The following is a 13,644-nucleotide window of genomic DNA, read 5'->3' as shown; positions in this document are numbered from 1 at the left end:
TGACTGAATGTCAATTCATAAATACCAAGAAAAAGGACAGTTGAGACAAAGAATAGATATGTTAGAAAACACTTTACTTAGAAATGTGTTAATATTACTCTCACATAAAACAATTTGTCATCCAAGGTGACATAATGATCGCCAAAACGCTTCAACATTCACCTGCTCTATCAAGATACAACACATTAAACAAACTCCCTTACAAGTTTTTTCCCCCCCTTTACGTTACCCCTCAATCATTGGACGCCTGTAAGCATGGTGACATGCAATTAGTCCTAGAAACAGTAACTATGTTCTCCACAAATGTTGCTATGCAACAGACAACAGTATCCAATACAAAACAACCCTGCTAAGGCAGTAATCTTCACTTCAGTATAATTTCAACTTCATTGACAACACCTAACTGACTGGGAAATGTAGATTACAATACTCAATAAATATCTAAGAAAGCACAGATCCCTAATATGCAATGCCTTGATTATAGAAGGACAGAAGAAAGGCATGGCATGTATGCTAAAACATGGCATCTCTGGTGCTACTTGGCAATTCTGGACCGAACAGGATTGACAAAAGATATGGTGATAATGCTTTGACAGTAGAGGTATTGGATCTCACAATGAAGTATTCCATTTAAATGTCAGAATATAACATGATGTAGAAGGTTCYGCTTTATTTTCCACAACACCCAATAGCTGATGGTTAAGGAAGGGCACTGTTTACAAATCCATCAAACGACAACATAACACCCTCATCTACAGAAAACGAACAGAAAAAAAGAAAGACGTCAAATGTACAGGTTAAGTGATTGTGAATATGGTAGGCACTGTTGGAGGCATGATGGTGCCGTCTTTGCACTCTGAAATGGTTTRGTGGGTTACGGTTAAAGCCAATAAAAGAGCACTCATAAAATGTTAGCATCATCTAGAACTACAGTATGTTTGTAAGGCTGAAAACAGTGTTCATGTTAAAAACCCACATAAGGAATGTTTAACGATCAAACCGGTCAAGTGAGTTGTACCTCTAAACCACTCCATCCCTAAACATTACATACACATGGGCACTGTCAAATGTTATTCTCTTTCCTGTAAAATCAAATTCACTATACAGAATTTGCAACGGCTACATCATGTCCAATTTCAGAAAGATCAACAGTAATAAATAAAAATCACCATTATGGAATTAAATAAAAACACCTTCAATCATCTCCAGTCCTTTGTCACTGACCCGGCGACAAGTCACTGCTTATGCTGCCCCCTGGCAAAATGACAGGCAAAGTCGTACTTGCTCCTGCACTTGTGGCCACAGATGTTGCACTGGAAGGGGTTCTCATAGCCGTGGCAGCCCATGTGGATGGTGTACAGGATGTTGTCAGGGAAGTAGATGTCACAGTGCTGGCAGTGGTGCAGCATCTGGGGGTCTTGATGCAGCGAGGGAAGGCCTGGGACTGGTGTGCTGGGCTGGCTGTTGGTGATGCTGGGGGTACTGGTGCGCCCGCTGTGCTCGCTGCAGGGACCTGCCCCGGGGCTGCAGTTGCTRTGTGGTGGGGGCCTGGGCTCTGGGGTGATGGGGGAGGAGGAGGCAGCATGGGCAGTACTGGCTGACACAGCAGCAGAAGCRGTGGCTGGGAGAGGCTGCTGGATGACGAAGGGCTTCTCGTCCACACAGGACTCTGCACCTGGAGATACGGGAGGCTGTTGGGTCTGGTCCTCAGCTTCAGAGGGCAGGTTGGCCAGTTGACCGGCCAGGGTGGAGAGCTGGTTGAGGGGGTTTTCCATGACCAGGTTGTGGTGATGATGGTGGTGATTGTCCCTGGAGCTTCCATCTCCACCAGCACCCTGGTCGTCGTAGGTCTCCTGGCGCAGGTGGGGCAGTTCGTGGGAGTAGTCGTCCAGGTGCTCAGCCTTGTGCATCACCATGGAGGGGGGGCTGAAGTTGATGAGGAGCCGGCGACCATAGCCCAGGCTGCTCTTCTTCTGCAGGACGCTCAGCATCTTCTTGTGGGAGAGAGAAGAGCGAGCACCTTTCATGGGTAAGAGCTTGTGGCGGCGGCGGCGGTGGTGTGAAAGGTTGCTGCGGTCGCTGCAGCGGAAGGAGCACAGCTCACACTTGTAAGGCTTTTCTCCTGTGTGGGAGCGCATGTGGGCCTCTAGGTGGCGCTCATAMGCAGAGGCAAAAGGACACAGGTGGCATCTGTGGGGTTTYTCTCCTGTTTGATCAGAGGAAAGAGGAAGAATAAAGTCTTAGGAGGACATTTTAAATGTCATGTTTTTTGCTTTTTGTCTGATAACTCTAACTAGGCCTAATGAAAATAAAAGGGTGAAAGCTTTGTATAAGAGAAAATGCTCAGCGAGTGATTTAGCCCTACATCTGGTAGCATCTGCATGGTGTTATCTGTCCTATTCAAGCTCACCTGTGTGAATGCGGATATGTTCAATGAGTCGTGCTGTGCCTCTGGTAGCATAGTTACAGTAACGGCACTTGAGTTTGCCATCATATGTTCTCTCGAAGCCATCCACCAGCATCCCTGAGCCGTCATCAAGGGACATATCCGCTGAGGGGTGGTCTAATCCATTCTGACTGCAGTCTGCACAGGTACAGGAATAATCACAACACAGGTTCAAGAGAAATATCTATATTTGTATTTATTATGGATCCCCATTTGCTGCTGCCAAGGCAGCTCTTCCTTGGGTCCAGCAAAATTAAGGCAGGTATATATTTATTAAAACATTACAATACATTCACAACATATTAAGTGTGTGCCCTCAGGCCCCTACTCTACAACACAAAATCCATATGTATGTGTGTGTATTGTGCGTATGTTATTGTGTGTTAGTATGCATGTGTCTGTGCCTATGTTTGTGTTACTTCACAGTCCTTGCTGTTCCAGAAGGTGTATTTTTATCTGTTTTTTACATCACATTTTACTGCTTGCATGAGTTACTTGATGTGGAATAGAGTTCCATGTAGTCATGGCTCTATGTAGTACTCTGCGCCTCCCAAAGTCTGTTCTGGACTTGGGGACTGTGAAGAGACCTCTGGTGGCATGTCTTGTGGGGTATGCATGGGTGCCCGAGCTGTGTGCCAGTAGTTCAAACAGACAGCTCGGTGCATTCAACATGTCAATACCTCTCACAAATATAATTAGTGACGAAGTCAATCTCTCCTCCACTTTTAGCCAGGAGAGATTGACATGCATATTATTAATGTTACCTCTCTGTATACATCAAGGGCCAGCCGTGCTGCCCTGTTCTGAAACAATTGCAATTTTCCTAAGTCTCTCTTTGTGGCACCTGACCACACGACAGAACAGTAGTCCAGGTGCGACAAAACTAGGGGCTGTAGGACCTGCCTTGTTGATAGTGCTGTTAAGAATGCAGAGCAGCACTTTATTATGGACAGACTTCTCCCCATCCTAGCTATTGTTGTATCAATACGTTTTGATGACAGTTTACAATCCAGGGTTACTCTAAGCAGTTTAGTCACCTCAACTTGCTCAATTTCCACATTATTCATTACACGATTTAGTTGAGGTTTAGGGTTTAGTGAATGATTTGTCCCAAATACAATGCTTTTATTTAGGACTAACTTATTCCTTGCCACCCATTCTGAAATTAACTGTAGCTATATGTTAACTGTYGCAGTCATTCAGTCGCTGTAGTAGCTGACATGTATGCGGATGACTCAACACTATACATAGACACACTGGCTTTACTCAAAGCCAGTAGCATGTCGTTAGTAAAGATTGAAAAGAGTAAGGGGCCTAGACAGCTGCCCTGGGGAATTCCGGATTCTACCTGGATTTTGTTGGAGGCTTCCATTAAAAGAACACCCTCTTTGTTCTGTTAGACAGGTAACTCTTTATCCACAATATAGCAGCCAAAACACATACGTTTTGCCAGCAGCAGACTTTGATCAATGTGGCTTTTGACATTATCGAAGTCTAACAAAACAGCTCCCCCAATCTTTTTATCATCAATTTCTCTCAGCCAATCAGTCATGTGTAAGTGCTGTGCATGTTGAATGTCCTTCCCTATAAGCGTGCTGAAAATCTGTTGTCAATTTGTTTGTCAAAACACACATTTTTCCAAAAGTTTACTAAGGTTTGGTAACAGGCTGATTGGTTGACTATTTGAGCCAGTAAAGGGGGCTTTACTATTCTTAGGTAGGGGAATAACTTTTGCTTCCCTCCAGGCCTGAGGGCACACACTTTCTAGTAGGCTTAAATTGAAGATTAGAAAAATAATTACACTMCACTCGCATTAATGGATTTTAGAATGATAACAGAATCATGCATGAAACAGTCTGGATAAAACTGTTTGAATCAGATAGTTTACTCAGAGGACAAGGGCAATAGTCAGTTGACAGTCAAATGGTGGTCTGTGTTGATGCCATAGTAAGGCCTACCTGTAGCCCAATATTAGACCTCTGATTCATTATTTAATTGAGATGAGGTCTAAGGGCATTCCATAGCGACTGCGTTCGAGAGAACTCATAGTCAAATGGCTGTACCTGCTTAACAGCATGTGTCCAGCATCCGAAGCTACTGATTGGAGTGCACCATTTGCGTCGCCAAGCAGTGAACAATAAACTATTAAATATGGAAATGTTATTTTGTTCTCACTTTGCACACACATTTCCTCTGCTTCCGGTCTGGGGTTGCCAGACAATCAGACTGTGATACCTCTGGTTCACAGTCTGAGATTAACGCCATACATTTCCTCTCACAAGCTCTACAAACCAGAATGTWAAAAAAAAGTATATTTGAACTTACTTTACCGGTTGTTTGTGCAGTTGGTTCTTTTGCAGGTAGGGATGTGAGACAATATATCAACAGGAAAGTATAATTAAATACGTTTTTCAAAGCGCTGGCAGTTCTTTCAGATTTTCATCACCTGAAGCACACGCAGAACCACGYAAACACGCGCACAAGCTCGCCAAGTTGGCATGCACCTCGTACATGTATTTTTGTCTTGCGCGCATGCTTCAGGTGATAGAAATCTCAATGCACTACCAGCACTTTGAAAAGTTCAATTATACATTCCTGTGGATATATTGTCTCACATTCCTACCTGCAAAAAGGACCAACCACATGGACAACTGGTAAAGTAAGTTGAAAAATTATTTCATTTCAACATTCTGGCTTGTAGAGGTCGTGAAAGGAAACTTTCCTGATGCAAACGCAAATTTCTGCCCAACGTACAATTCAACATGGGGTCTTCAAGCTACGTCTAGGGCAGCATTGTGCCCATATTGCAAGGCGGATTAGCTAAACAAACAGGAGTGAAAGACAGACAAGTGAGAACACAACATGGAATCCATGTTTGGTTTTGATTTGGAGGGGGTAGTAGCATCTAACAATTGGATTTAAATTATTTCCTGGACACCGCTCTGCAATGCAAACGACGATCTCCTAATCAGAACAGTCTACCAATTACGGATATAGTTTAGGAAGTGGGAAAAGTGTAGCAAACAGGAACGGTCGGCAAATAACTTGCAAGGTGGGTAAACGTTAAAACTAGACCTGAGTTTCCCTCAGGTCTAAACTGGGCTAGGCTTACCTGCTGGTAAGTCGTCCATCTCTTTGACTCCACTGACGGAGCCCGAGATCATGTTCACATGTTGAGTCTGCTGGCTGAGATACTCTTGGAAGTCTTTGACAAAGTCCAACGTCTCTGGCTTTTCCTCGCCCATTGGAAGGTAGAGACGCTTTCAGGTGCAATAAATCAACTGTATCCATAACAGCACATGATGATGACAGTGTCAATMGGCAGACAGATAGGCGAAAAACAACATGACAACACATTGACATAACTTGTGATTTTGGAACGCAGAGTTAATTTCTGCCTATGCTGCCCTTCAGGTCCTAAACTTTTTGACAAGACATGGATCACCTTAGAGAACACTGYTACTCCAGTTGCTCTCTCTTCATCTGACTAGTTCTCTCTCATAGTCCAAGAGCATCTGGTCGTTGGAGTGGTGGCACAAGGCTACTCATTTCTCCTAACTGGAGATTCTCTCTCCTTTCCCTCACCTGTCCATTTCCTCATTTKAATTCAATGCGGTTACTGTCACTTGTCCACTCAAGCTTGTCATCTATCRCCCACCAGGTGCCCTTGGTGAGTTCCTCAAAGAGCTTGACACCTTGATAAATTAATTTCCTGACGACGGCTCTTTGGTCCACCACCTCAAGCTCAACAAGATGGAGTTGCTCTTCCTCCGGGGAAGGCATGCCTGCTCAAAGACCTCKCCATCACATTTGACAACTCCACAGTGCCGCCCTCCCAGAGTGCAAAGAACCTTGGCGTGACCCTGGACAACACTGTGTCGTTCTCTGCAAATCAAATTAGTGACTCGCTCCTGCAGGTTCATGCTGTACAACATCTGTAGAGTACGGCCCTACCTCACACAGGAAGCTGTGCAGGTCCTAATCCAAGCACTTGTCATCTCCCGTCTGGACTATTGCAACTCGCGTTTGGCTGGGCTCCCCGCTTATGCCATCAAACCCCTGCAACTTTTCCAGAATGTTGCAGCTTGCCTGGTTTTCAAGCTTCACATGTTCTCTCATGTCACCCCACTCCTCCRCACACTCCACTGGCTTCCAGTCGAAGCTCGCAYCCACTACAAGGCCATGGTGCTTGCCTAAGGAGCAGCAAGAGGAACTGCCCCTCCCTACCTTCAGGCTATGCTCAAACCCTACACCACAACCCGAGCACTCCGTTCTACCACTTCTAGTCTCTTGGCCCTCCCTGGAGKGCAGCTCCCGCTCATCCCAGTTCAAGCTCTTCTCTGTCCTGGCTCCCCAATGGTGGAACCAGCTTCCCCCTGAAGTATGGTTGGGCGATATATAATGAATTAGAATGTATGATTTTGCGCAATATTCCAAATGTCTGTAATCGCAAGAATTTAGATTTTGTTATTTTTCGTTGTTTTGAGCATTTAYGTCTGCTTGTTTTCATGTTGTATTATTGGTCTCATCTCTTTTGCTCTTCTATGCTGTGTGAACCTTCCCATTACACCAGAGATCTGTATACAACTAGATTGTAACTTTAAAAGTTGTGGGGCTTGCTAAAGCTCTTTCGTATTTTTGTGGTAGTGAAATAAGTTTAAAAAGTTGAATTTCAATTATATTATTTTAATAGTGAAATCCTTTTAAATTCCCATTGATAGTCAGTAGTAGTGGTCAGTAGTTGTGGTCAAAAGTTGTGTGGATATGGTCAGTAGTTGTGTGGTTTGGGTCACTAGATGTGGTCAGAAGTTGTGTGGTTGTGGTCAGTAGTTGTTTGTCAGTAGCTGTGGTAAGCAGCTTTGTGATTGTGGTCAGTTGCTGTGTGGTTGTGGTCAGTTGCTGTGTGGTTGTGGTCAGTAGTTGGGTGGTTGTGGTCACTAGATGTGGTCAGAAGTTGTGTGGTTGTGGTCAGTAGTTGTGTGGTTGTGGTCACTAGATGTGGTCAGAAGCTCTGTGGTTGTGGTCAGAAAGCTCTGTGGTTGTGGTCAGAAGCTCTGTGGTTGTGGTCAGAAGCTCTGTGGTTGTGGTCAGAAGCTCTGTGGTTTGTGGTCAGCAGTTGTGTGGTTGTGGGCACTAGATGTAGTCAGTAGTTGTGTGGTTGTGGTCAGCAGTTGAGTGATCAGTAGGTGTGTGGTTGTGGTCACTAGATGTGGTTAGCAGTTGTGTGGTTGCGGTAAGTTGTGGTCACTAGATGAGTGGTCAGTAGTTTGTGTGGTTGTGGTCAGAATATGTGTGGTTGTGGTCAGTAGTTGTGTGGTTGTGGTCACTAGATGTGGTCAGAAGCTCTGTGGTTGTGGTCAGAAGCTCTGTGGTTGTGGTCAGAAGCTCTGTGGTTGTGGTCAGAAGCTCTGTGGTTGTGGGCAGTAGATGTGGTCAGAGGTTGTGTGGTTGTGGTCAGAATATGTGTGGTTGTGGTCAGTAGGTGTGTGGTTGTGGTCACTAGATGTGGTCAGAAGTTGTGTGGTTGTGCTCAGAAGTTGTGCGGTTGTGCTCAGAAGTTGATGTCAGTAGTTGTGTGGTTGTGGTCAGCAGTTGAGTGATCAGTAGTTGTGTGGCTGTGATCACTAGATGACATCAGCAGTAGTGTGGTTGCGGTAAAAAGTTTGTGTGGTTGTGGTCTACATGTGGTCAGAGGTTTGTGTGGCTGTGGTCAGTAGTTGTGGTCAGAAGCTGTGTGGTTGTGCTCAGAAGCTGTGTGGTTGTGCTCAGAAGCTGTGTGGTTGTGGTCAGAAGCTGTGTGGTTGTGGGCACTAGATGTGGTCAGTAGTTGTGTGGTTGTGGTCAGCAGTTGAGTGATCAGTAGGTGTGTGGTTGTGGTCACTAGATGTGGTCAGCAGTTGTGTGGTCATGGTCAGTGTTGTGGGTCAGTAGTTGGTGTGGTTGTTGTCAGTAGTTGTGGTAAGCAGCTTTGTGATTGTGGTCAGAAGTTGTGTGGTTGTGGTCACTAGATGTGGTCAGAAGTTGGTGTGGTTCTGTGTGTCAGTAGATGAGGTCAGTAGTTGTGTGGTTGATGTCAGCAGTTGTGTGGTCGATGTCAGCAGTTGTGTCAGCAGTTGTGGTCAGAAGCTGTGTGGTTGTGGTCAGAAGCTGTGTGGTTGTGGTCAGAAGCTGTGTGGTTGTGGCACTAGATGTGTGGTTGTGGGCACTAGATGTGGTCAGCAGTTGTGGTCAGCAGTTGAGTGATCAGTAGGTGTGTGGTTGTGGTCACTAGATGTGGTCAGTAGTTGTGTGGTTGTGGTCAGAAGATGTGTGGCTGTGGTCAGAAGCTGTGTGGTTGTGGGCACTAGATGTAGTCAGTAGTTGTGTGGTTGTGGTAGCAGTTGAGTGATCAGTAGGTGTGTGGTTGTGATCACTAGATGACATAGCAGTAGTGTGGTTGCGGTAAAAAGTTGTGGTTGTGGTCACTACATGTGGTCAGAGGTTGTGTGGCTGTGGTCAGTAGTTGTGTGGTTGTGGTCAGAAGCTGTGTGGTTGTGCTCAGAAGCCTGTGTGGTTGTGCTCAGAAGCTGTGTTGGTTGTGGTCAGAAGTGTGTGGTTGTTGGGCACTAGATGTGGTCAGTAGTTGTGTGGTTGTGGTCAGCAGTTGAGTGATAGTAGGTGTGTGGTTGTGGTCACTATGATGTGGTCAGCAGTTGTGTGGTAATGGGTTTGTTGTGGTCAGTAGTTGTTGTGGGTTTGTTGTCCAGTAGTTGTGGTAAGCAGCTTTTGTGATTGTGGTCAGAAGTTGGTGTGGTTGTGGTTCATAGATGTGGTCAGAAGTTGGTGTGGTTCTGTGTGTTCAGTAGATGAGGTAGTAGTTGTGTGGTTGATGTAGCAGTTGTGTGGGTCGATGTCAGCAGTGGTCTTGTGTCAGCAGATGTGGTAGAGCTTGTGGTAGCTGTGTCGAGCTGTGTGGTTGTCAGAAGCTGTCGTGGTTGTGGCATAGATGTGTGGTTGTGGGCACTAGATGTGGTCAAGTTTGGTCAAGCAGTATGAGTGATCAGTAGTGTGTGGTTGTGGTCATCTGATAGTGGTCAGATCGTCTGTGTGGTTGTGGTCAGAAGATGTGGTGCGCTGTGGTTCAGAAGCTGTTTGTGGTTTGTGGCATAGATGGTAGTCAGTAGTTGTGTGTGTTGTGGTCAGCAGTTTGGTGATCTAGTAGGTGTTGGGTGTGATACTCTAGATGACATCAGAGTAGTTGTGGTTGCGGTAAAAAGTTGTGTGGTTGTGCGTAACTAATGTGGTCAGTAGTTGTGTGGCTGTGGTCAGTAGTTCGTGTGGTTGTTGTCCAGTGGTTGTGGTCAGAAGCTGTGTGGTTGTGCTTCAGAAGCTGTTGTGGTTGTGGTCAGAAGTCTGTTGTGGTTGTGGGGACTTAGATTTGTGGTCAGTAGTTTGTGTGGTTTGTGGTCAGCACGTTTAGTATCAGTAGGTGTGTGGTTGTGGTACTAGATGTGGCTAGCAGTTGTGTGGGTCAAGGTCAGTTGTTGTGGGTCAGTAGTTGGTGTGGTTGTTTGTCAGTAGTTGTGGTAGCAGCTTTGTGTTGGTGGTCAGAAGTTGTGTGGTTGTGGTCACTAGATTGTGGTCAGTAGTGTGGTAGTGGTTGATGTGGTTAGTGTGGTTGATGTCAGTCAGTCTGTGTGGTGTGTAGCAGTTTGTCAGAAGTGTGTGGTTGCAGAAGTGTGTGGTTGTGGGTCAGAAGCTGTGTGGTTGTGGTCAGAAGCTCGTGGTGGTATGTGGTCAGAAGCTGTGTGGTTGTGGCGCATAGTCATGTGGTGTAGCAGTTGTGGTCAGAGTTGAAGTGATCAGTAGGGTGTGGTTGTGGTCAGTAGTTGGAGATGTGTAGCAGTTGTGTGTTGCGGTATTGTGGTCACTAGATGAGTGGTCAGTAGTTGTGGTGGGTTGGTGGTCATGAAAGTGTGTGGTTGTGGTCAGAGTTGTGTGGTTGTGGGCACTAGATGTGTCAGTAGTTGTGTGGTTGTGGTCAGCAGTTGAGTGTTAGTAGGTCGTGTGGTTGTGGTCACTTAGATGTTGGGTAGAAGTTGTGTGTGTGCAGGTAAGTTGTGGTCACTAGATGGTGGTTCAGTAGTTGTGTGGTTGTTGGTCAGAAGATGTGTGGTTGTGGTCAGTAGTTGTGTGTTGTGGTCACTAGATGTGGTCAAGAAGTTGTGTGGTTGTGCTCAGAAGTTGTGCGGTTGTGCTCAGAAGTTGATGTCAGTAGTTGTGTGGTTGTGGGTCAGCATTGAGTGATCAGTAGTTGTGTGGCTGTGATCACTAGATGACATCAGCAGTAGTGTGGTTGCGGTCAAAAGTTGTGTGGTTGTGGTCACTACATGTGGTCAGAGGTTGTGTGGCTGTGGTCAGTAGTTGTGGTCAGAAGCTGTGGTGGTTGTGCTCAGAAGCTGTGTGTTGTGCTCAGAAGCTTGTGTGGTTGTGGTCAGAAGCTGTGTGGTTGTGGGACTAGATGTGGTCAGTAGTTGTGTGTTGTGGTCAGCAGTTGAGTGATAGTAGTGTGTGGTTGTGGTCACTAGATGTGGTCAGCAGTTGTGTTGGTCATGGTCAGTTGTTGTGGTCAGTAGTTGTGTGGTTGTTGTCGTAGTTGTGGTAAGCAGCTTTGTGATTTGGTGGTCAGAAGTTGTTGGTTGTGGTCACTAGATGTGGTCAGAGTTGTGTGGGTTCTGTGTGTAGTAGATGAGGTCAGTAGTTGTGTGGTTGATGTAGCAGTTGTGTGGTCGATGTCAGAGTTGTGTCAGCAGTTGTGGTCAGAAGCTCGTGTGGTTGTGGTCAGAAGCTGTGTGTTGTGGTCAGAAGCTGTGGTTGTGGGCATAGATGTGTGGTTGTGGGCACTAGTGTGTCAGCAGTTGTGGTCAGCAGTTGAGTGGTCAGTAGGTGTGTGGTTGTGGTCACTAGATGTGGTAGTAGTTGTGTGGTTGTGTCAGAGATGTGTGGCTGTGTCGAAGCTGTGTGGTTGTGGCTAGATGTAGTTCAGTAGTTGTGTGGTTGTGGTCAGCAGTTGAGTGATCAGTAGTTGTGTGGTTGTGATCACTAGATAGACATCAGCAGTAGTGTGGTTGCGGTAAAAAGTTGTGTGTTGTGGTCACTACTATGTGGTCAGAGGTTGTGTGGCTGTGGTCAGTAGTTGTGGTGGATTGTGGTCAGAAGCTGTGTGGTTGTGCTCAGAGCTGTGTGGTTGTGCTAGAAGCTGTGTGTGGTTTGTGTCAGGCTGTGGGTTGTGGCACTAGATGTGGTCAGTAGTTGTGTGGTTGTGGTCAGCAGTTGAGTGATCAGTAGTGTGTGGTTGTGGTCACTAGATGTGGTCAGCAGTTGGTGTGGTCATGGTCAGTTGTTGTGGTCAGTAGTTGTGTGGTTGTTGTCAGTAGTTGTGGTAAGCAGCTTTTGATTGTGGTCAGAAGTTGTGTGGTTGTGGTCACTAGATGTGGTCAGAAGTTGTGTGGTTCTGTGTGTCAGTAGATGAGGGTCAGTAGTTGTGTGGTTGATGTCAGCAGTTGTGTGTCGGTCGCATGTCAGCAGTTGTGGTCAGAAGCTGTGTGTGTGGTTCAGAAGCTGTGTGTTGTGGTCGAAGCTGTGTGGTTGTGGGCACTAGTATGTGTGGTTGTGGGCACTAGATGTGGTCAGCAGTTGTGGTCAGCAGTTGAGTGATCAGTAGGTGTGTGGTTGTGGTCACTAGATGTGGTCAGTAGTTGTGTGTTGTGGTCAGAAGATGTGTGGCTGTGGTAGAAGTGTGTGGTTTGTGGGCACTAGATGTAGTCAGTAGTTGTGTGGTTGTGGTCAGCAGTTGAGTGATCAGTAGGTGTGTGGTTGTGATCATAGATGAATCAGCAGTAGTGTGGTTGGCGGTAAAAAGTTGTGTGGTTGTGGTCATAATGTGGTCAGTAGTTGTGTGGCTGTGTCAGTAGTTGTGTGGTTGTTGTAGTGGTTGGTCAGAAGTGTGTGGTTGTGCTCAGAAGCTGTGTGGTTGTGGTAGGCGTGTGGTCAAAGCTGTGTGGTTGGTGGACTAGATGTGGTCAGTAGTTGTGTGGTTGTGGTCAGCAGTTGAGTGTCAGTAGGTGTGTGGTGTGTCACTAGATGTGGTCAGCAGTTGTGTGGTCAATGGTCAGTTGTGTGGTCAGTAGTTGTGTGGTTGTTGTCAGTAGTTGTGTAAGCAGCTTTGTGATTGTGTCAGAAGTTTGTGTGGTTGTGGTCACTAGATGTGGTCAGTAGTTGTGTGGTTGTATGTAGCAGTTGTGTTAGTGCGATGTCAGTCAGTTGTGTGGTCGTGTCAGCAGTTGTGTGTCGCATGTCGGTGGGGGTTTAAAGCAGTTGTGGGCAGTAAGCTGTGTGGTTGTGGTCAGAAGCTGTGTGGTTGTTGGTCAGAAGTGTGTGTTTGGGAAGCTGTGTGGTTGTGGGCACTGATGTGGTCAGCAGTTTGTGGTCAGCAGTTGAGTGATCAGTAGCTGTGTGGTTGTGGTACTAGATGTGGTCGCAGTTGTGTGGTTGCGGTAAGTTGTGGTCATAGATGAGTGGTCGTAGTTGTGGGTTGTGGTCAGAAGATGTGTGGCTGTGGTCAGAAGCTGTGTGGTTGTGGGCACTGTGATAGTCAGTAGTTGTGTGGTTGTGGTCAGCAGTTAGTGATCGCAGTAGGTGTGTGGTTGTGGTACTAGATGTGGTCAGCGAGTTGTGTGGTTGCGGTAGTTGTGGTCAACGTAGTGTAGTGTAGTAGTTGTGGTCAGAGTTGGTGTGCGTCAGAAGATGTGTGGTTTGGTTCACTAGTTGGTAGAGTTTGTGTGTCTAGTGGGTCTAGAGTTGTGTGGTTCTGTTAGTAGTTGTGTGGTTGTGGTCAGTAGTTTGTGTGGTTGTGGGTCACCTAGATGTGGTCAGCGTTGTGTGGGTTGTGGTCACTAGATGAGTGGTCAGTAGTTGTGGTCAGGAGTTGTGTGGTTGTGGTCAGAAGTTGTGTGGTTGTCATCCATAGTTATGTGGTTGTGTTCACTATATGTGGTCAGAAGTTGTGTGGTCGTGGTCAGTTGTTGTGGTCAGTAGTTGTGTGGTTGTTGTCAGTAGTTGTGGTAAGCAGCTTTGTGATTGTGGTCAGAAGCTGTGTGGTTCTGTGTGTCAGTAGATGAGGTCAGCAGTTGTGTGGTCGATGTCAGCAGTTGTGTGGT

The 13,644-nt window shown here is 46.3% G+C and overlaps 1 protein-coding gene across 3 annotated transcripts in view; it reads right to left on the bottom strand.

The window, feature by feature from the left end:
• Positions 1–53: 53 nt before the first annotated feature.
• Positions 54–13,644, bottom strand: part of LOC111978115 (zinc finger protein Pegasus) — a 25,208-nt gene continuing 11,617 nt past the window's right edge. Inside the window, exons 1-5 of one of the 3 annotated variants that reach the window (XM_070448505.1) lie at positions 13,347–13,618; positions 5,892–7,438; positions 5,559–5,727; positions 2,411–2,584; positions 54–2,206 (exon numbers count right to left, since the gene is read on the bottom strand). In XM_070448505.1, coding sequence (XP_070304606.1) covers positions 1,236–2,206; positions 2,411–2,584; positions 5,559–5,691 — 1,278 coding nt within the window. In that variant the 5' untranslated portion in view covers positions 5,692–5,727; positions 5,892–7,438; positions 13,347–13,618 and the 3' untranslated portion in view covers positions 54–1,235. Of the gene's footprint in view, positions 2,207–2,410; positions 2,585–5,558; positions 5,728–5,891; positions 9,007–13,346; positions 13,619–13,644 lie in introns of those variants that run through there. The other 2 variants (XM_070448504.1, XM_024007940.2) reach the window with 2 other exon arrangements.

The sequence above is a fragment of the Salvelinus sp. IW2-2015 genome, linkage group LG18 (genome assembly GCF_002910315.2).
Source record: "Salvelinus sp. IW2-2015 linkage group LG18, ASM291031v2, whole genome shotgun sequence".
NCBI classification, from domain to species: domain Eukaryota; kingdom Metazoa; phylum Chordata; class Actinopteri; order Salmoniformes; family Salmonidae; genus Salvelinus; species Salvelinus sp. IW2-2015.
The sequence above is the reverse complement of the archived record's forward strand: the minus strand, read 5'-3'. Positions and strand labels throughout refer to the sequence as shown.